At 35.5% G+C, this 24469-nt stretch overlaps 1 protein-coding gene across 10 annotated transcripts in view; it reads left to right on the forward strand.

Moving 5' to 3' along the window:
* The window catches only part of VPS13B (vacuolar protein sorting 13 homolog B), an 808377-nt gene that overhangs the window by 413399 nt on the left and 370509 nt on the right, over nucleotides 1-24469 (forward strand). For 7 of the 10 annotated variants that reach the window (XM_082859134.1, XM_082859132.1, XM_082859133.1 and 4 more), the window contains 5 exons: nucleotides 967-1138; nucleotides 1645-1759; nucleotides 4317-4458; nucleotides 7298-7706; nucleotides 20708-20819. In XM_082859134.1, the coding sequence (XP_082715260.1) occupies nucleotides 967-1138; nucleotides 1645-1759; nucleotides 4317-4458; nucleotides 7298-7706; nucleotides 20708-20819 (950 nt within the window). Of the gene's footprint in view, nucleotides 1-966; nucleotides 1139-1644; nucleotides 1760-3646; nucleotides 3756-4316; nucleotides 4459-7297; nucleotides 7707-20707; nucleotides 20820-24469 lie in introns of those variants that run through there. The other 3 variants (XM_082859137.1, XR_014326885.1, XM_082859131.1) reach the window with 3 other exon arrangements.

Below are 24469 nucleotides of genomic sequence, written 5' to 3' on the forward strand. Positions count from 1 at the left end.
TTCTTCTGGGCTGAGGTCTGTGATCCAAGGGTTATATTCTTGGGCTTCAGCTGCCTCTTATTGGGCTGGAGATACACTCTGAAGTACATCAAATTACAAAATAATACCATCTCAAATGTGCAAAACATTGAATATTAACCTGGGAAAATTTCTTGAGCTAAGAAGTATTTATCAAAAACCTGCTCATTTTACTTACATTTTGTTTCATTGTTATCATTTTTATTGTACCTTTCTGTAGGATATGTATAAATTGCCGAATATATTTCTGTAAAGATAACCATAACACACACACACACACACACACACACACACACACACACACACTCATGCTCTGTACCTCTAATTAAGAGACTTTTAACCATATAAATCATTTAAAAAATCTGTTGTCGAATCTGCTTTTAAATGTCTCCTTAATATTAAAATATGTGAGGCATGATGAATGTTTTGCTGTTTCTTAAATCATGGTGATTATGCTGTGTTTTACTATGGTTATTATATATTCATACATAAATACACCATAGCAGGGGTAGACAAACTTTTTCCATAAATGACAAGATAGTAAATATTGTAGGCTTTGTGGATCATAGCAGCTCTAAAGCAGCTACTTAACTCTGCTAATCAGTAGTCATAGGCAATAGATAAATGATTGGATGTGGCTGTGAGGTAGTAAGACTTTATTTCCAAAAATAGAGCCCAGTTTGGCCCTTGGCTATAGCTACTCTATAAGGAAATACTCATTGGTATGATCCTAACTCATTTAGAGGAACTGGAATGGCATGCATGTACACTGTAACTATGAAAACCATATGATTAGTGTATGCTTATATTACTGGCATTATATATAAACAGTTATGATTTGCATTATCATATATGATAAGTTATAAGCAGTAATTACAGATTTTAAATTATATATTTTTAGTTATTTTTATTTATGTTACAAAGTATTGTTGTTATTGCTCATCCCAGGGAGATTCTGTACAAGCAGTTGATGATTCACCATTCTCCGATTCTGTTACCTTGGAACAAACTACAAGTAATATTGGTGGATCCAGTGGTCGTGTTAGTCTGTGGATGCAGTGGGTGCTCCCCAAAATTACTATAAAGCTCTTTGCTCCAGATCCTGAAAATAAAGGCACAGGTACAGGATTACTTTTCTACTGAAAAGATAAAATATTAAACACTATTTTTAGAAGAAATTGGAGACTTAGTTTTATTTATCATTGGCATTTAAATCAATCATTAAGTCTAACTCAAGTGATTTCTATTAGTAATACTAACATGTTGACTATAATACCTAAATTTTGTCTTATTTGTATTAAAATTCACTTCAAAAGCCATGAGGTAATTTCTTCATTGGTCATATCACTAAATGTATTGCAAAGACTGTTGACTGATATTAGATGTAGCACTTCATACATTAACTGGGATTTCCCCTGTTTTGAAATAAGCATCGTATCTTAATTTTGAGGCCTATACTGATATTAATTTTCCTTATTATTTTAGAATCTTATGTGGTTAATGAACAGAAAGTCTTAGTCCCTCTGTAGATGTCAAGGATATACATGCTAACATTAAATGTAAATAGAAAGTTTTAATATTGATTGTGAACCCTATACTGATATTAATATTTGCTTCTTATTGCAGAACTTTGTATGGTCAGTGAACTAGAAGATCTCAGTGCTTCCATAGATGTCCAGGATGTGTACACAAAAGTGAAATGTAAAATAGAAAGTTTCAATATTGATCACTATAGAAGCAGGTAATTAATGAATAATGAATATGGGAAAAGCTATATTTTCCTTGAACAAAGTCTATAAAAGAATTTTTATATTTTAATTTGATTCCTTAATTTTTAAAAAAATACTGTACATATTCCCAAAGATGGTTCTTAAAAGATATATTGGTTAATTTTACTTGGTATTCATTCATATATGGAATATAATAAAGTTTTGCTTTCTAAGAAGGCAAATCTGTTCATAAATATCCACACTGCCATATTAAATGAAATAAGCTGCTTTTACTAATCACCTCACAATTTGTTATGCATGTTGTATATTTGCCAAGATGTCTGGGACACAGTTAATGGCTCTGGTTTTTGATGAATACTCCTCATCCATTCCCTATACCATAGATTGAAATGGAGCAGCATCTCATGTTCCTTACAACTTTGAGTACTTTTCTTATCTCACAGATGATTAATGAACATGTGGTGGATGTTCCTAGAATCACATTTTTCCTTCCTAATAAATTTCTACCAAAAGTAGATTATAAGTAAATATGATTTGTTTATAATAATAAGTAATGGTAGTAAAAAAGTAATGTTTTAGATATCTTCATAAAGATATATAGCAATTTTATTATTAATTTTTCCAAAATAAAAATACGAATGCTTTTAGGAGGTTTTTTTTGTTTTATAACACTACCCTGGAATTGAGTTTTTTTTAACTGAAATGTAATTCACATACCATAAAACTCACACATGCTTTTGTAAAATTATTTTTTAAACAGCATCGTATTTTCTACTTCATAGTATTTTGGCAAAGAAACAGCCTTACAGTCCTTTTTCTCCTGGATTCATAATATTTATTCATTCAGCAATTAAGTGTCTGCAGAAGTACACATGTTTCTGTACCTTTATTGATGCATTATATACTCTAAAAGCCGAAGTCTTTTTTGTTGTTGTTGCGGTACGCGGGCCTCTCACTGTTGTGGCCTCTCCCGTTGCGGAGCACAGGCTCCGACGCGCAGGCTCAGCGGCCATGGCTCACGGGCCCAGCCGCTCCGCGGCATGTGGGATCTTCCCGGACCGGGGCACGAACCCGTGTCCCCTGCATCAGCAGGCAGACTCTCAACCACTGTGCCACCAGGGAAGCCCCAAAGTCTTTTTTATTTAACGGGTTTCTAATTCTGCATTAAAAACATTCGAACTTTCATTCTTTATTATACATATCATATTGTTCATGTAAACAGCTCTCAACTCTGTCACAGCCAAAAAATTATGTCATAACTGTGATGGTCAAAATATTTTGTTGGGTTTATATTAAGACCTGTTATAATAGTATTATTTTACCAAGTGTATGATAATTGTTTTTGTTGTAGTAACAGTGAATCATTAATTGATTTTTGATAATGGAATGGTTAGCTCTTCAGTTTCTTCTGAATGGTATATCTCTATATCAAAATGATCCTAGCAAGTGATACATGAATTTTATTTTATTGCTGAAATCATTTCTTGATTATGTGAATATTACAATTTATGTTCTAGATTATCAATGATTTTACTGTTAAATTTATGTAAGTTTTAAATATTTAGATAATTTATTCATTCATTTAATCAAAATATTTACTGAATGTATATTATGTCCCAAGCACTATGCTAAGCACTAGGAATATAGTGTTTAACAAAAACAGACATAAACCATGTCCTTATGGACCTTAGAGTCTCATGGGTGAGAAAGAAAAATAACCTTCGTAAATATAGAATTTATCATTAAGACAAATGCTTCTCTGAAGAACTACCAGGGTGTGGTGCTAATGTAAATTGTTCTATTGATTGCATTGTCAGATCCACGTTTTAGTTCAGTGTAGTGTTGTTTACATCAGAACTACTTGAAATAGTTATATATGCTCAATTTTTTTAACTCAGAAAAATTGAAGAGAACAGATAAGGTGAACTTATGTTTTCCAGGCCAGGGGAAGGTTGGCAGTCAGGACATTTTGAAGGAGTATTTCTACAGTGCAAAGAAAAACCTGTGGTGAGACTCATTTAGTAATTATGATTTTTAAAAAATATATTATAAACTGTTTTTCTTTGTTCTTTCATGCAACGAGACTAATGGTTACAAGAATTAGAGCTCAGTAAATTCTTTTTGACCTTTTCTTCCAATATTACATTATAAAATAAAACTATTACTTCCTTTAAGCTGCTTGTGTTTTGTATCCATTTTCCTGTTAGAGCAATTAAGTAAATTTTTCAATAACACAAAGGTAGGATTGCTTTTATTAATATACTTTACCATTAATGTATTATTATGTTGACCTTTTAGAAGTTTTTCCTGTTCATAAGTGAGTTCATGTTGGATTGTTCTTTATTATAAATTAAAAGTAGTCATTTACATTAAAAGCAACTATTTTTTGTTTACTTCCATTAACAATGCTTTTGCAGAAGATGGTCCAGGCAGAGGCCATACCTAGCAGTGGCTCAAACCTAAACCTATGCAAACTTGAGCAGAATTAAAACTATCCAGATTTTTTTGCTTATGGCTTTTATTGCTTTTTGTCTTTTCACCTTCTTTGCTCCTGTCCATCACCTCAAGCCTTGGGGAAGAGTGTTGGTCTCTGGGGCAATGTGGAGGTGTCTTCCTTTCCTGTACTGACAAGCTGAACAGACGCACCTTGTTGGTTCGACCCATCAGCAAGCAGGACCCTTTCAGTAATTGCTCTGGCTTCTTTCCTTCTGTAAGAAATCATTTTTAAATTATGCTACAGAACTCCCATTAACAGGAACCCAGAGAAGGAATTGAACTATCCATAGAGTCAACTCTTGATTTTCATCTTCCTCTGTATCATTCACTTTGTAAATGAACTATAATGTATTCTTAAATCATAGACTGGTTTTCACTATAATTTGTTTCTGGGTTACTTGAGTATGCTATTTGTCATTCTGGTTTTGTGAATATAAACTACTTTTACCATCAGCATTAGAAAATCAAAGTAGGATGTTGAATATGCTTGTTAAATTATACATGTATTGAATGATCAAGAGTTGACCATACTGCTTTTGTCATTCCTTTTATGATTCTTCCTTACATTGCTTTTTTTCCCTATTATTATACCATTTCCTTCTCAGAACTAACTCCAAGTACCTTATTTGGTGCCTGTTATATCTGGACAAGGCTGTACGTCTGTCATGTACTGGACGGAAGATGAACGGTAGACTGTATATCAGTGGGTTTTAGAAGTTTAGAACCTTTTTTCCCCTAGTGGTACAAAATATCTGAATATGTTATTAAGCAAGTTCTTTTAAGTGACATTTTTAAAGTCAATAAAAATGCATGTAATTTTTAAATGTTAAGAGCAGATTATCACAATGGTAATAGCAGTTTTCTTAAGAAACTATTAAATCAGTGCAAACATTATTAGACATTTTCTTAGCATGTGTAAACTAGTATTTCTTTCCTTCCCCTTTTCTGTAGCTCAAAAGGAATTTAAGACATATATCTTTAAAAAGAGTGTAAAAATTAGCCAAATATTTTAAATAATTGCGTTCTTAGATCTAGTGTTTAACATTGTATTTGCATAGCAAATACTAGTTTCTGATTTTGAATTTTTTCTAGTCTAGTCTGGAAAATTTTTTATGTTAGTGGAAGCTCTGTTTAGATTTATTTTCTTCTCTTCAATTGTTCATTAGCATCCATGAGGAACTTTCTTTATTTTAACATGTATTCATGAAAGAAAACCAAAATTATTGTTAATGCCCCTTTTTTTGAGTTTTTTAAAATTAATTTTTATTGGAGTATAGTTGCTTTACAGTGTTAGCTTCTACTGCACAGCAAAATGAATCAGCCATACATATACATATATCCCCTCCCTTTTGGATTTCACTCCCATTTAAGATACCATGTTAATGCCCTTTAAAATTTTATCAATTTTTCTAAATTTTTAAATTTTCTTAACATTTCAGTAATCATCATTGCTTTCTAACTTTTCACTTTAAATAGTATAAAATATTGATTATTACTACATGAAAAGTAATATTTATATTATCTCAACTCCAGTTAGTATTCATTCATTCTTTAATTTTTCCCGCCTTTTATTAGGGGAGTTAGGGATATAGCAGTTCAACACACTTGCTCTCATGGGTGTTGACCTTTCAAGAGTACCTACATTCAATATGTTTAAAAATATCTTTCCCAAATCAAAACATTTATACATTGAAACACTTTTTATACTATTTCCAGGATTCAAATGTTGCCATTAATTAAGATTTGAGGTGGGTTATTTAGATTAGTGGTTGATTCTACCCCTCCCCACCCTAATTCCTGGTTGAGACACCTAGAGACACTGTTGCTGTGGCCTCTTCCATTGGGGCCATACCACAGCACCCTTCTCCATCCACTGTTGCCTGCAATCTAGCATCATAGCGATAAGACTGGGATCACTTTTTCTTGTTTTACTGTATTTCCTTTGATTTTGAGTGTAGAAAGCAAAAAGAAAGGGAAGTTAGATAAGAGGCAGTGAGAAAGTTGGAAATAGTAAAAAATGCTTTAAGGGCAGGACAATTATATGAAAAGTGATTATATTGCATATTCATGTAATGCCTACTTTCCAAGTTTTTTTTAATGGGGAGAAAATTAACTTTGAGAAAAAAACATATGCAAAGGTAAATTTTATCTCACCTTTCTTCATTATAAAGTCCAGGTTAAAAACAAAAGTAACAGTAAAAACTGAATTTCATACTATTTTCTTTTCATTAGGTGATAGGCAACAAAATGAGAGGAAAAAATGGAAGTAGAAGAGGTTTACTAGTGATGGGATAACAGGCTCAAACACATTGCTGCTTTGCTACTTCTAACTTTTTTCTTTTTTATGTGAATGTATTTCCTTCTTTTTCTTCTTCCTCGGTTCACTTCCTCTCTTAACATCACTCTTTGGACTCTAATACCTAAAAATCTTCATCAGGCCTTGGGAAGAGGGGTTGGGAATGTGGAATATAACAACTTAACTCTAATTTTATTTTGAGTAATATGCAAATTAGAATTTTATGTACAGTAATTGGTTCAGGAAAACTATTGGTTCCATTTCACAAATGGAAATACATAACATGGTATTTCAATTTCGCGTGCGTAGAAAACCCCTCTCTGACCCAAATTATGACGGCATATTACTACTCTTAATGAAAAATTATCAAGAATGAAAAGATAAATCTAGATATGATCTGTTCTAAATTCTGAACGTTACAGAAAAAGTAGAAATTATAGAAACAAGCACAAAGAGGTTAATTACCTCACTCAAGATCTAGAACTACAATTCAGGATTCCTAACTTCAAGTTCAGTCATTTTGTCTTAGAGGCTTTTGCCCTGTTTATGGAATTGATCAGTAATGTGCTCATTAAGAAGTATGCTTTTATTTTTTTATTTGTAATAAACAGCTGACCAGTCATGAAAAAAAAAAGTGTGGACGTGATAAAAGATTAAAGTATCAACCGAGATTGTTTTCTGCTTTCAAATAGTTTGTTTTGTGTTTTTTCCCCTTTTTTTAATAAACATGTATTGTGATTTCCTTTTTCTGGAACAGACAACTGCAAAACTTCTAGATGGCTCTCATCAGCAGCATGGATTTCTCTCTTTGACATATACAAAAGCTGTAACAAAAAATGTTCGCCACAAGTTAACATCAAGAAATGAGCGAAGAAGTTTTCATAAGTTACCTGAAGGTTTAACAGATGGTTCCCCTCATTTTCTTCATGAAATACTTCTTTCAGCACAAGCCTTTGATATTGTCCTTTGTTTTCCTTTACTTAATGCCATTGCAAGTATATTTCAAGCAAAACTACCCAGGACCCAAAAAGAGAAAAGAAAATCTCCTGGTCAGCCCATGAGGACCCATACGCTGACTTCACGCAATTTACCTTTGATTTATATCAACACAAGTGTAATCAGAATTTTTGTTCCAAAAACAGAAGAAATGCAGCCAAGTATTGAAGGTATGTCTTCAGAATTTTTTTTTTTTTGCTCTGATTTTCAATAACCTACATCTAAGGACTTTAGTTTTTCTTTTTGTAATATGGTAGCAGGTTGTAGGTTGCAGTTTGGTGTATTTTAAAAAGAGTAAATATGTTATAGTCACTTTACAACTAAATCTTTAGGAGTTATATCAAAATATTGGGTATGTTTCTGACTCTACTAATTACTAGAGTAAGAAATATGAGATTTTTTTTGTTTAGGTCTTTTGCTAGTAAAGCTTATACTTTCAGTTGTTTTGTTAAACTCAAATGTTGTGTTCTATATACCTAAGAGAATTAAAAATTGCTTTAAAAAATTAGCAAACACACCACACACTGCATTAATGGCATAAATTATATTGACAGTCTTGTGCAGCCTTCACCACTGTCTATTTCCAAAATGTTTTCATCACCCCAAACCGTAACTCTATACCTTATATATTAAGCCGTAACTCCCCCTTGGTAACCTCTAATTTACTTTCTGTCTCTCTGAATTTTCCTCTTCTAGATACTTCATAAAAGTTGAATCACAGAATATTTGTCCTTTTGTGTCTGGCTTATTTCACTTAGCATAATGTTTTCCGGGTCCATTCGTGTTGTAGCATGTATCACGGTTTCATTTCTTTTTATGCCCGAATAATATCTATTGTGTAGATACACCCCAGTTTGTTTATCCAGTCTCTATCAGATACTTAGGTTGTTTCCACTGTTGGGTTGGCTATTGTGAGTAATGCTACTATATACAAACGTCTGTTTGAGCCCATTTTTAATTCTTTTGGATATATACCTAGGAGTGAAATTGCTGGCTTATATGTAGTTCTTTGTTTAGGATTCTGTGTTTTTGAGTAACCATCAATCTGCTTGGAAGCCCTTTTGACTAGGACAGGATTTATGGTATTTTCTGAACAATACTGATGTGCAGGCATAGTTGAGTCAACGGGAAGAGCAATGGGAGCTCCCTCTTAGTAGGGGTGGTAGTACCTGTGTGCTGAGCACCTTCACAGTGAGACACAGGTCAGCAGTTTCCGTGGTTAACTCTAGCTTCATTTTTATGTCATACTCAGTGGTGGTTTATTGAAACAGGTTCTTGTGTTTCATTGATTTGTGTAGATGTCTGAAGGAATACAGATCTGGCTATTTGAGAAAAGGGTGGGAAAGGAACAGCTTTATTTCCCTTGTGTGTGCATTTGTTTTGTTTGTTTGTCATTTGTTGGCTTATTGTTTTATGACCAATTAGTTATGTTTCATGACTAATACTATATATCACACAGTTTTGTTGATGTTGGTTTAAATTTCCCATTTGGCTGCTGTAACTAGGAGAATCTCCAATTGATTGTAATTGCAAGAAAATTTCTAAACTCTTGCTATTTTATTTTTAAAGCTGCTTTTTTCTTTTTTTTTTTTTTTTGGTGGTGCTTGTGGTGGGATTTTTCAGGTATAAGTTCAAAATTCTGATCCCTAAGCACCTGCTAAGCAGGTAACCTTGAATAAGAGTATGCGGTGAGGCTGTGGGTGGGATCTTGTTATAGCCATCTTTGGAAAATATGGTCTGCCACATTTCTCTGTGGACTTTTGGTTAATTTTAATCCTTTGCTTGTGTGAATACTTTTTGTAATAAACACCTTTTTAGTGGCATTTTTCATGACTTGGGTGAGTATATATAAAATAAATTCCTAGCAAAAGGATTGCTAGATCAAAGGGTATAAATATCTTCAAAATATTAAGGGATGTCAAAATGCCCCCCTAAATGGCTGTAGCAGTGTATACTGTTTCCACACTGTCATTCTAACAGAGGTTTATGAAACTTTTTGGTCTTTTCTCAGTCTCATTAATGAAAAGTACACTTTTTTTCTAAGGAGTTGCTCATCTTCATCATTTGTTAAGAGCTTTTTGTGTTAAGCCTTTTGTTTGACCTACATTGTATTACATATGTCTTTTCATTTTTGGGGTGTTTTTGCCGTGTGTGTGTGTGTGTGTCTCTCTAGGTATATATCTATATTTATATCTACATGTACATATCTTTACTTGTACCTGTTCTCATATCTGTATCTACCTGAGATGTTATGAATTGCCAAACTATGTGGCTATCCACAAAAAAGTATATAAAAATGCATGCCAAAAATTCAAAGGTTTTGACATATTATGTTAGATTCTTTTGACACGTTATCTTTCGGCATTGCTACTCTTAATTCAAATGGTCATAATATTTTTATCAGATTAATTAAACCAAATGTAAATTATGTCTTACTGAGTGTGATAGCATACTAAAATGCTCCTATATCATACTTCTCAGCAGGAACTATTTTATAAAACTATCTCCAAGCAATTTGTGCCTGTTGATCAGAGATGATTGGTAAACTAGATGCAACTACATTTCCCATTAATATACATAATCATTAGGTTACACATTTATTGAACCTTCTCTCTGTCTTCAACTGCAAGTATGACAATAACTAATAAAACCTTTTGTTGATGGCTTGTGTAGGGTTGTCAGTATAATTCTGGCTTTATAAAACTTGAGACTTCAGATGTTTTATTATGTAGAGTTTATATTGAGAATCTTAAAGGAAAAGTTGAAGTCTCTAAGATGCTTTTATTTTATGTTGAATTTAAGGAAACTTAGTTATGATCAACAGTCTGACTTTGTCTGACAATTACATGAAAATTCTGCTCCTTATTTAAGCTTTTGGTTACTTATACAAGCTCATAATTTCAGAGTTCATAGCCTTTTCATTTTCAATACATACTCTTGCCTCAAGAAAAGATAAAATCTTTCAGACTCATGTTTCATTTTACAGTAAATGTAAAAGTTTATAATAGTTCATCTTAAAATTCATTTAACAATAAGAAAATTATATTTAACATTCTAATATTTAAAGAAGTGATATTGAAAGTCTGGTTTTCGACTTGAATATTGCTTGCTTTATGTGCAGTTATCAAGATTCTGAATCTACAGGTGTTTGGCTTCCAGCTAGAGCTACTTATTTCATAACAGAGGACTGAGTTTTAGATCTAATGAGTCTTCTAGAGTGAGTAGTTCCTCATGAGACTTAATTTTTAAAAATACAGTTAAAGCAAAGAAGGAAGGCATTCATTTTCGTGTTGAAAATGCTTCTAGAGGGAACATTTCCTCATTTGGTCCAACTAGTAAATGCAGGTGAAGTAAACGAAAAAAGAGAAGCTTTGAGGTGGAGTCAAGATGGCTGTGTGGGAAGACGCGGAGTTAGCATCTCCCCACAACCAGGGTGCCTGCTGGCTGCCAGTGGAGGACTCTGATGCCCAAGGGGATGGGAGCAACCCCAGATTGAACCGGTAGCACATAGGGGGACTGAGAGGGGAGGAGAAGTGGAGGCCAGAAAGGATCGGCACCCCTGAGGCTGGGGAGGTCATAAGAGGCAGGTGGGAGGGACTCTCCAGGAAGAGCGGGAGAGGAGTGGAGGGCAATTGCCTGGCCCACTTGGGCCAGGGAGCCTGCTGAGCACCCAAGCCGGTTCCCCCCACTCCAAAGCCCCATCCAGGCCATGTGGGTCCTTGGGTCATAGGAGGGAGGCTGGGGAGATCAGGAGAGGCAGGTGGGAGGGGCCCTGTGGGAGGAGCAGGAGAGGAGCAGAGGGTATTTGCCCTGCCCACTCAGGCCAGGGAAGCCTGCTGAGCTCCCAGGCAGATCCCCTGCCCTCCAAAGCCCCCTCCAGGTCATGTGGGTACTGGGGGCATAGGAAGGAGGCAGAGGGGAGAACAGGAGAGGCAGGTGGGAGGGGCCTTTGGGAAGGAGCAGGAGAGGAGTGGAGGCCGATTGCCCCACCCATTCAGGCACGGGGAGCCTATTGAGCTCCCAGGCCAATACCCTGCCCTCCAAGCCCCCTCCAGGCTGTGTGGGTCCTTGGGGGCATAGGAGGGAGGCCGGGGAGATCAGGAGAGGCAGGCGGGAGGGGCCCTCCCAGACCCCAGACCAGAGGAGCAGGAGAGGAGAGGAGCGTGTTTGCCCTGCCCATTGGAGCTCAGGAAGCCTGCTGGGCTCCCAGGTGAGGTCCGCTGCCCTCTGAGACCGGGGGTGGAGGGCATGCCTGGGCCCCTTCTGTTTCTTGAGCCTAAACCCCACCCCCGACGGACCCCATGGCCTTTTCCTGCCCTGTGGTCCTGAGCATTGGCCCCACCCACTGCCCAAACCTCGCCCTGGCTTAGGCCCCGCCTTCCACAGCCAAGGCCTTCCCCCACACACACACACACTGTTTTTTTCCCCCCTCTTCCTCTTTCTTCCTATTGTGGTACTGATGTACCTTCCGGTTGTTGATTCATCTATATTTTTATTTTTATATACTTTCTAACATATCTGTCAGTTTCCTAGTCTAAATTTATTTTTTTACCTTGTTATTCTCTCTTTTTTTTTGGCCACCCCATGTGGCTTGCAGGATCTTGGTTTGCGAGCCCGGGGTCAGGCGGAAGCTCCTGTGGTGGGAGCTCTAGGTCCAAACCACTGGGCTAACAGAGAACCTCAGACCCCAGGGAATATTCATCAGAGTGAGGTCTCACAGAGGTCCTCATCTCAGCACCAAGACCCAGCTCTACCCAATAGCCTACAAACTCCAGTGTTGGAAGCTTCATGCCAAACAACCAATAAAACAGAAACACAATCCCACTCATTAAAAAAAAAAAAAAGAGAGACAGCAAAAAATATGTCACAGATAAAGGAGCAAGGTACAAGACCTACAAGACCAAATAAATGAGAGGAAATAGGCAATCTACCTGGAAAAGAATTCAGAGTAGTGAGAAAGATGATACAGAATCTCGGAAATAGAATGGAAATATAGATTGAGAGAATACAAGAAATGTTTAACAAAGATCTAGAAGAACTAAAGAACAAACAAAGAGAAATGAACAACAAAATAACTGAAATGAAAAATACACTAGAGGAATCAATAACAAAATAACCAAGGCAGAAGAATGAATAAATGAGCTGGAAGACAAAATGGTGGAAATAACTGCCGAGGAGCAGAATAAAGAAAAAAGAATGAAAAGAATTGAAGACTATCACAGAGACCTCTGGGACAATGCTAAACGCACCAACATACGAATTCTAGGAGTTCCAGAAGAAGAAGAGAAAAAGAAAGGGTCTGAGAAAATATTTGAAGAGATTATAGTGGAAAACTTCTCTAGCATGGGAAAGGCCATAGTCACCCAAATCCAGGAAGCACAGCAAGTTCCATACAGGATAAACCCGAGGAAAAACACAAAAAGACACATATTAATTAAACTAACAAAAATTAAATTCAAATAAGAAATATTAAAAGCATCAAGAGAAAAACAAAAAAATAGCATACAAAGGAATCCGCATAAGGTTATCAGCTGATATTTCAGTGGATACTCTGCAGGCCAGAAGGGAGTGGCAGGATATATTTAAAGAGATGAAAGAGAAAAACCTACAAGCAAGATTACCCAGCAAGGATCATTCAGATTCAATGGAGAAGTCAAAAGCTTTTCAGACAAGCAAAAGCTATGAGAATTTGGCACCACCAAACCAGCTTTACAGCAAATGCTAAAGAAACTTCTCTAATCAAGAAACACAAGAGAAGAAAAATACCCACAAAACAAACCCAAAACAATTAAGAAAATGGTAATAGAAACATACATATAGATAATAACCTTGAGTGTAAATAGATTAAATGCCTCAACCAAAAGACACAGACTGGCTGAATGGATACAAAAACAAGACCCATATGTATGCTGTCTACAAGAGACCCACTTCAGACCTAGGGATACATTGAAAGTAAAGGTATGGAAAAAGATATTCCATGCAAATGGAAATCAGAAGAAAGCTGGAGTAGCAATACACATATCAGATAAAATTGACTTTAAAGACTGATACAAGAGGTAAGGAGGGACACTACATAATGACCAAAGGATCAATCCAAGAAGATATAACAATTATAAATGTTTATGCACCCAACATAGGAGCACCTCAGTACATAAGGAAAATGCCAACAACCATGAAAAGAGAAATCGACGGTAACACAATAATAGTAGGGGACTTATACACCCCACTTATTCCAATGGACAGATCATCCAAACAGAAAATAAATAAGGAAACACAGCTTTAAATGACACAATAGACCAGATAGATCGACTTGATATTTATAGAACATTCCACCCAAAAGTGACAGAATACACTTTCTTCTCAAGTGCACATGGAACATTCTCCTGGATAGATTACATCTTGGGTCACAAATCAAGCCTCAGAATATTTAAGATAATTGAAATCATATCAAACATCTTTTCTGACCACAGTGCTGTGAGATTTGAAATCAGTTACAGGAAAAACACTGTAAAAGACACAAATACCTGGAAGCTAAACAGTGCACTACTAAATAACCAAGAGATCACTGAAGAAATCAAAGAAGAAATTTAAAAATAAGTAGAAACAAATGACAATAAAAACATGACGACCCAAAACCTATGGGACGCAGCAAAAGCAGTTCTAAGAGGGAAGTTTATAGTAATTCAGTCTCACCCCAAGAAACAAGAAAAATCTCAAATAAACGATCTACACTACACTTATAACAACTAGAGAAAGAAGAACAAAGAAAACTCAAAGTCAGTAGAAGGAAAGAAATCATAAAGATCACAACAGAAATAAATGAAATGGAAATGAAGAAAACAGTAGCAAAGATCAATAAAACTAAAAGCGGGTTCTTTGAGAAGATAAACATAATTGATAAACCATTAGGTAGACTCATCAAGAAAAAAAGGAAGAGGACACAAATCAATAAAATTAGAAATGAAGAAGGAAAAATCACAACTGACACTGCAGTAATACAAAGGATTATAAGAGACTACTGCAAACAAGTATATGCCAATTAAATGGACAACCACAAAGAAATGGACAAATTCTTGGAAAGGTACAATTTTCAAAGACTGAACCAGGAAGAATTAGAAAATATAAACAGACGAATCACAAGTAATGACATTGAAACGGTAATTAAAAACCTTCCAACAAACAAAAGTCCAGGACCAGATGGCTTCACAGGCGAATTCTATCAAACATTTAGAGAAGGGCTAATACCGATCCTTCTCAAACTCTTCCAAAAAGTTGCAGAGGGAGAAACACTCCCAAATTCATTCTACGAAGCCACCGTTACCCTGATACCAAAACTAGAAAAAGATATCACACAAAAAAGGAAATTGTAGACCAATATCACTGATGAACATAGATGCAAAAATCCTCAACAAAATGCTAGCAAACAATCCAACAGTACATTAAAAGGATCATACAGGGTTTCCCTGGTGGCGCAGTGGTTGAGATCCGCCTGCCGATGCAGGGGATGCAGGTTCGTGCCCCAGTCTGGAAAGATCCCACATGCCGCGGAGTGGCTGGGCCCGTGAGCCATGGCCGCTGAGCCTGCGCGTCCAGAGCCTGTGCTCCGCAATGGGAGAGGCCACAACAGTGAGAGGCCCGCGTACCACACACACACACACAAAAAACGGATCATACAGCATGATCAAGTGGGATTTATCCCAGGGAAGCAAGGATTCTTCAATATATGCAAATCACTCAATGTGATACACTATATTAACAGATTAAGGAATAAAAAGCATATGATCATGTCAACAGATGCAGAAAAAGCTTTTGACAAAATTCAACACCCATTTATGATAAAAACTCTCCAGAAAATGGGCATAGAGGCTACCTACCTCAACATAATAAAGGCCATATGTGACAAACCCACAGCAAGCATCATACTCAATGGTGAAAAACTGAAAGCATTTCCACTAAGATCAGGAAGAAGACAAGGATGTCCACTCTCACCACTATTATTCAACATAGTTTCGGAAGTCCTAGCCACGACAATCAGAGAAGAAAAAGACGTAAAAGGAATCCAAATTGGAAAAGAAGAAGTAAAACTGTCTCTCTTTGCCAATGACATGATACTATACGTAGAAAATCCTAAAGATGCCACCAGAAAACTCCTAGAACTAATCAATGCATGTGGTAAGGTTGCCAGATACAAAATTAATGCACAGAAATCTCTGGCATTCCTATACACCAACAACAAAAAATCAGAAAGAGAAATTAAGGAAACACTCCCATTTACCATTGCAACAAAAAGAATAAAATACCTAGGAATAAACCTGCCTAAGGAGGTGAAAGACTTTTACTCAGAAAACTGTAAAAAACTGATGAAAGAAATTAATGATGACATAAACAGAGAAATATACCATGTTCTTGGATTGGAAGAATCAACATTGTGAAACTGACTCTACTCCTCAAAGCAATCTACAAATTCAGTGCAATCCCTATCAAACCACCAGTGGCATTCTTCACCGAATTAGAACGAAAAATCTTACAATTCGTAGGGAAACAGAAGAGACCCCGAATAGCCAAACCAATCTTTTTTTTTTTTTAACATCTTTATTGGAGTATAATTGCCTTACAATGGTGTGTTAGTTTCTGCTTTATAACAAAGTGAATCAACTATACATATACATATATCCCCATATCTCTTCCCTCTTGCGTCTCCCTCCCTCCCATCCTCCGTATCCCACCCCTCTAGGTGGTCAAAAAGCACCAAGCTGATCTTCCTGTGCTATGCAGGTGCTTCCTACTAGTTATCAGTTTTACATTTGGTAGTGTATATATGTCCATGCCACTTTCTTTCTTTGTCTCAGCTTACCTTTCCCCCTCCCCATGTCCTCAAGTCCGCCAAAGCATCTTGAGAAAGAAAAATGGAGTTGGAGGAATCATGCTCCCTGACTTCAAAGTATACCACAAAGCTACAGTAATCAAGACAGTATGGTACTGGTACAAAAACAGAAATATAGATCAATGGTACAGGATAGAATGCCCAGAGATAAGCCCATGCACTTACGGGCACCTAATTTACGACAATGGAGGTAAGAACATACAATGGAGAAAAGACCGCCTCTTCGATAAGTGGTGCTGGGAAAACTGGACAGCTACATGTAAAAGATGAAATTAGAACAGTCCATAACACCAAACACAAAAATAAACTCAAAATGCATTAAAGACCTAAATGTAAGACCAGACACTATAAAACTCTAGAGGAAAACATAGGCAGAACACTGTATGACATAAATCACAGCAAGATCCTTTTTTGATCCACCTCCTAGAGAAATGGAAATAAAAATAAACAAATGGCACCTAATGAAACTGAAAAGCTTTTGCACAGCAAAGGAAACCATAAACAAGTCCAAAAGACCACCTTCAGAATGGAAGAAAATGTTTGCAAAGGAAGCAACTGACAAAGGATTAATCTCCAAAATATACAAGAAGCTCAGCCTGCTCAATATCAATAAAACAAACAAGCCAATCCAAAAATGGGCAGAAGCTCTAAATAGACATTTTTCCAAAGAAGATATACAGATTGCCAACAAACACATGAAAGGATGCTCAACATCACTAATCATTAGAGAAACACAAATCAAAACTATAGTGCGTAGTTGGTCACACTGGTCAGAATGGCCCTCATCAAAAAATCAACAAACAACAAATGCTGGAGAGGGTTTGGAGAAAAGGGAACCCTCTTTCACTGTTGGTGGGAATGTAAATTGATACAACCACTATGGAAAACAGTATGGATGTTCCTTAAAAAACTAAAAATAGAATTACCATATGACCCAGCAATCCCACTACTGGGCATATACCCTGAGCAAACCATAATTCAGAAAGAGTCATGTACCACAGTGTTCATTGCAGCACTATTTACAATAGCTAGGACATGGACGCAACCTAAACGTCCATCGACAGATGAATGGATAAAGAAGATGTGGCACATATATACAATGGAATATTAGCCATAAAAAGAAACGAAATTGTGTTATTTGTAGTGAGGTGGATAGACCTAGAGTCTGTCATACAGAGTGAAGTCAGAAAGAGAAAAACAAATACTGTATGCTACCACATATATATATATATATATACACATATATATATATATTTATAATCTAAAAAAAGTGGTAGTGATGAACCTAGTTGCAGAATAGGAATAAAGAGGTAGACATATAGAGAATGGGCTTGATGACAGCGGGTGGGAGGGTGAAGCTGGGGTGAAGTGAGAGTAGCTTCTGCATATATACACTACTGAATGTAAAATTTTTGGCTGGTGGGAAGCAGCAGCAGAGCACAGGGAGATCAGCTCGGTGCTTTGCGATGACCTAGAGGGGTGGGATAGGGAGGATGGGGGAAGGCTCAAGAGGGAGGGGATATGGGGACATGTGTATGCATATGGCTGATTCGCTTTGTTGTGCAACAGAAACTAACACGGTACTGTGAAGCAATTATATTCCAATAAAGTTCTTTAAAAATATATATATACATAGTTAAGTTCAAGGTGGGGATAGATAAATTCATGAAGAGTAATTCACCAGTAAGATGTTGCGTTACCTACCAACATTCATATTAGGTTGGAAGGCCCAGAGTTAATTATTAGGGCCTCTCATAGATAGCATGAATAGGCTTTGTCAGGGAGAGTTATACCCTCCAGTTCTGGATGGACAGAAATAGAGATCTGTGGTGCATGATGTTGGCTCAGGAGTCTTGCCTTTGACTGCAGTCTTAGCTGCGAGCTCTGACCAGGTGGACCACATCTCTTGTCTGATCCTTGCCAGAGCAAGGACCCAGAAGTCTTGCCCATGTACACCTTCAACCACTGCCTACAGCTACCACCACTCCCACCACAGTTCAGCTGTTTATACAAAATGTGTATTAACCTATATGGAATCATCATCTTTCCTCTAATCTTCAGCTGTTTCTGTTAATGGTACTGTTTGCTTGTATTGGTATGAAATTTGCAAACTTCAAATATTTTTACGTTTTTATTAAAGAAAAAAAAAGAATACCAAAATTAAAAAAGAAAAAGGGAAGCTTGTTTTTTTGCCAACTATAAAGTAACTAAAGAAATGACTCAAGGCACTTTCTTGCATAAATATCTACTATTATTATTTTTTTGTATATCTCAAAGGTACATTTTGATAAGCTGAATACTTTCTGTAATAAAATTGATTGTTTTAATTTAGTTTGTGGATGATCTGCATTAAGTGCTTTTTATCATTATTATTATAACTTCATAGTCAGTTTAATATAGTGAGAATAGTTTTGGCTCTAACAGAAACAGAATTCTGTTCTTGGATCTGGCTTTGTATGTAACACCAAGTACGTCATTTTTCTTCCATATGTACCTCATTTGCTGCAGTGTTTCTATTACATTTCAGACTTTCATATGGTCGGTAGTATCTGTAGCCTAGAAGAACAGTTAGCAAGTACACTAATTGCACTTTTGTGGTATGCTCTATTCTCCAGGCTTACTATTTATTGATTTAATTGAGGCCTTCTGCTTAATCAGAGGTTTTTACCCACATGGAACTATTTGATAAGCGTGGCATTAAAATGCAAGATCTATGAAATGTAAACAGTGTTCATAGTATAAGGACCTATAATCAAGCCAGACCTCTAGTCATTTGAAAATAGTACAACTGCATGAGAAGTAGTTTTCTATTTGATCTTTTTTGCCATGGACATTTAAAAATACCATCTTTATTGTAGCATCCACATGCTAATATTTATTATGATAGCTTGTCTCTTTCTTCCCCTTTTGCTGTCCTTCCCCTTCCCCTGCCATTTTGCCTCTCCCTTTATGTACATCTTATTTTGGTTCTTTCTTTTCCTCACTGAATATCTTTCTTCTTACTTTTCTTGATTTTCTTAATTCTGACTTTCTTTTTTAGACTAATCTAAGTCAGACCATACTGAGTGTTCTGCTGAAGCAGCTGGAAATAATCTCTTAGCTTTTGCATTCTTTGGCCACCACAGTTTGGGAAATATGGATTGTATGCCTTTGTAGGCATGTTCTGTTCAGGATATTCCTGAGGTCTTGCAGCCAGTCCTTTTCTGTTCCGTTTGTGGCAGATGGTTGTTCTTTGAGAGAAATTATGAATTTTAGTATATGTTTTCTTCACAACCCAAAAAGTTGTATATTGTTAACAATTTTAAACAGCTACTACAGTAGACTCATCTGTGGGGGAAGAGGGAGTAAAATTTAATGTAAATTAATGGGGCCATCAAGAACACCTTTTCATTCCAAATAATTTTTAGAAAAAGACATTAAATTAGCCAGTGACTTATAGAAAAATTGTTGGGCTTTTTATCATGAGAACATGCGATAAAATTTTTTTTTCAGTATAGAGAAAAGAATCAGAATTAATATACCTTTTTACCTTTTATTATTTTCTGAGAATACTTAGCTTTAGATTCCATTAGGAAGTAGAACTTTTACACAAGTGCGAAATTACTATTTCTCAAGTAATTCCACTATAGAAATTATTAAAATTAAAAAGTGCCTAGAATAGAAAGTTGAAGTGTCCTTACGTATTAATCAATTACTGGGTTTTTTCTTTCTTTATCATTGCAGCCATTATTTTCTTCACCATTGCAGGCATTAAGCTGACATGTTACAGCCTAACGTGCTATTGTGTGTTTGTATGTATGTGTGTGTGTGTGTGTGTGTGTGTGCGTGCGTTGTATTTAATTATTACTAATTGTGTAAATTCAAGTAACTTTGAGAATTTGTTACTGCCTTTCTGATATCCTTCAATATATTTGTAAACAACAATGCAGTGTTGAAACCCCAGGGCTGAAAATCACTTGGGAGAAAGATGTAGTATTATCAGATCATGAAATTAGATAAACATACTGCTTCAATATTACTTACGTTTAATTAATATCACATGTTTTCATGTTGAGTGGAGTTTTTTTTCATTGCCATTTTAATTGTCTATCCAGAGAACTACTTATTGGGATGTAAAGGAAATAGTTAAGAAAAGCATTAAATATTTCTATTTTAAACAAATTTTTCCTTGTTCTCATTTATGGTCTTATCTTAATTTGTCTCTATCCCATTATTCAAAAAATTTTCCTTAAAGATGAAGTTGCATACAGATCTACTGTATACATCATTGATCTATTTCTTTTACAGTTAATCAGGCAGCAAAAGAAGACACCATGGTTCTGAAGATTGGCTCTGTTGCTATGGCTCCCCAGGCTGACAATCCCCTTGGCAGATCTGTCCTCAGGAAAGATATTTACCAGTAAGTTTATTTTCTTATGTTCAATCTTGCAACAATTTCATCCTGCAAAGAAGTACACTGATCAATAAAACTTGCTCAGTGTGGCCTGTAGAAATACTTTTCATTCGGGATCTTTTGATATTTAAAACCAGGTTTTTCTGATTTTCTTCAGTTGTGGGTTTTTAAATTCATTCAGACAAATCAAGTATTTCTGTGAAGTGTTGATGAATAACAGAATGTAAGTACCAAGTCACCATAAAACTGAAGAAGCGCAGTTTGGAAAATTTTAGCAGACTTTAAATTTGACCAAATTTCTAATTACATGAGAAAATTAGGTCCTCTCTAGAACTACCATATCCTAATATAGTCATATTGTATCAAAATGAAGCATTTTCTTAACTATAAGCCATTATTTGAAATGTAGGACTGTGCGTGTCATATGGATCAAAGCTGTAAAGAAAAGCAAACTTCTAAGGAGAAATTTCACAGTAAACACTTTCTGTGAAAATGCCATGCTCTGGATTTTGTCATTGACTATTTGCAAACCACACCAAGCATATATGGACAACTAAACTGGTGAACACATGTAATCAACATGATAAAAATAATATATCATTCGTACTGAAGTTGGCACTGCTGCCAGACATAAAAGTACAGTTGCAAATAATGCCAAGTGAGAAAAGTCACAGAAATACAGATGAACAAGTGTCTTATTTTTCCTGCTGGTCTGTTTTTCAGATGTTGTAGTTTCTCACTCTTATCAGAAATAAATTTCTACTGTTCTCCAATAAATGTTACTGCTTAGAAAGATTCTGATTTTTGTAATACATTTACCACCTAGAGGGTTACAGCTATTTTTACTTTAAGTGAACCTAGGTATTTTGTTTTCTCAATTTTTTCTGTTATTTGTGTTGACATTTTTTGCCTTTGAATTGTATATCTTGCTTGCTTTCTTGTATTACTTTTTCTGGTAGCTTATAGTATTTATCCCTTAAATAAGTTTTTATTTTGCTAACTTACGTAAAATTTAAGGATGTCAAAACTGAAGTAGGCCTTAGGAATCATCTAATCCAACTTCCTTATTTTATAGATTAGGAAACTGAGGAGTCAGAAGAATAATTGTCTCTAGTCAAGTAATGACAGAGCCAAGATCACAACTCATATTTTGACTTCCTCAGTATCTAGAGAAAGGATTACAGCAGAATCCTTTCTGGGTGAAAACAATTTAATTTTCTAACATTTGGAAATTCTTTTAGGTATATTTATCTTTTCTTTTCCACTTCAGAGCTAAGTAGTCCTCAAAGAGTTTCCTACTTTCCTTTTGGTGAAAGAAATATGTTTCATATTAAAAGACCCTATTACCATCAATAAAGTGAACCACTAAGATACTTCCTCTCCTCCTCTACCCTTTCCCCTTTCTGGCTCTTCAGCAGTCATTTGTGGAGATGTGGCTCTCCTGTGCCCCCTTCATTGCTTCCTCCCCTTTGTCCTTCTTGAACTTTTTTCCCCTCAGTCTCTCTTCTTATTTACTTCTCTATATTTTTACAGACCTTCCTTATTTTTCCTTCCCTTTCTGTATCTTTCTTCATTCTTTACCTTTTCCCTTTTCATATTTTTTCTTTCTTTACTTTTTACCTTCTTTGCCTGTATCTCATTTCAATCCATTTCACTATTTTAATAGTTTGACTTATTTTATAGAATATAGAAATATAATGCCAAAAAATAAAGTCTAAAAATGTACCTTATCTCTTTAGATCTTCAGTGCCTCACATCCTGCCTCACACAAAATACATATAAATATGTACACAAAAAGTACATAATAGCTATTTTATGTTTACAGAATACATGCCCTTACTTTCTTTTTCTAATTGACAAAACCGAGGCACACAGAATTTTTATGTGTTTTTCCAAAAGCATGTACTTATCTAATGGCAGAGCATTTCAGAATCTATTTCTTTAGAATTCTCTTCAGTTATTTTTCAATTCATATTTCTATCGTTTAGTCCCTCCCCCTGATTATGTGATTTAGTAATGTCATTCTCCTGCTCCCTTTCCATATGTTTTTACTTCCTCTTTCTTTTAATCTGCCTTTTGTGTTTCTTCTTTCAGTCTTGTTTTTTCTAACTTCCTCAGTGTGATAAATGGCATCTATAAAAAACCCACAGCTAATATAGTTCATAGTCAGAGACTGGGTGCTTTCCCCTTAAGATCAGGAGCAAGACAAGATATCTGCTCTCACCACTTCTATTTAGCATTGTATTAGAGGTTCTAACCAGGGCAGTTGGGCAAGAAAATGAAATAAAAGGTACCCAGATGGTAAGGAAGAAATAAAACTGTGTCTTTTCGCAGATGACATGATCTTGTATATAGAAAATCCTAAGGTATCCTCTGGAAAACTTTTGGGTCAATAAACTAGTTCAGCAAGGTTGCAGGATAAAAAATCAATATATAGTTAACCCTTGAGCAACACAGGTTTGAACTGCATGGGTCCACTTATATGTGGGTTTTTTTCAATAGTAAATACTACACAGCCCATTGTTGGTTGAATCCGTGGATACAGAACCATGGATATTGAGGGCTGACTCTAAGGGACTTGAGTATTTATGGATTTTGGTATTCCCGGCGGCTCCTGGACCATTCCCCCACAGATACCAAGGAATGACTGTGTAAATATCAGTTCACAATAATAATAAGCAATGAACTCTTTAAAAGTGAAATTAAGAAAGCAATTCCATTTATAATAGCATCAAAAAGAATTAAATACTTACAAATAAATTTACCAAAATAAATACACAACTTACATTCTAAAAACTACAAAACATTGTTGAAAGAAATTAAAGAAGATCCAAATACACGGGAATTATATCCCAATTACATAGATCAGAAGACTTAGTATTGTTAGATGTCAGTACTCCTCAAAATGATCTGCAGATTCAACATAATCCACATCAAAATTCCAGCTAGCTTCTTTATAGAAATTGGCAAAGTTTCTATATGGAAAATTATTCATATGGAATTTCAAGGAACTCAGAATAGCCAAAACAATCTTGGAAAAGAACAAAGTTGGAGGATTCACACTTCCAGATTTCAAAATTTATGACAAAACAACAATAATCAAGCTAGTGGAGTACTGATATGAAGGTAGACATACAGATCAATAATAGAATTGAGAGTCCAGAAATAAACCATCACATTTACTATCAATTGGTTTTTAATAAAGGAGCCAAGACACTCCAATGGTAAAGAATAGTTTTTCAACAAATGGTACTCAGAAATCAGTATATCCACATGAAATTGGACCCTCACCTGACATTATATACAAAAATTAAGTCAAATGGATCAGAGACGTACAATTAAGAGCTAAAATTCTGAAACTTATAGAAGGAAGCATAGGAGTAAATCTTTGTGACCTCCGATTAGATAATGGTTTCTTATAAATGACACCAAAGGCATGGGGGACAAAAGAAAAAAGAGATAAAATGAACTGTATCAATATTATAAACTTTTGTGCTGCAAAGGACTCTATCAAGAAAGTGACAATCCACAGAATGGGAGAAAATATTTACAAATCACCTATCTGATAAGAGATTTATATCCAGAATAGGTAAAAAACTCTTACAACTCAATAATTGATGGACAACCAGTTAAAAACTGTACAAAGGATTTGGATA

Source organism: Leucopleurus acutus, assembly GCF_964270905.1.
Source record: "Leucopleurus acutus genome assembly, chromosome: 17".
Taxonomy (NCBI): Eukaryota; Metazoa; Chordata; class Mammalia; order Artiodactyla; family Delphinidae; genus Leucopleurus; species Leucopleurus acutus.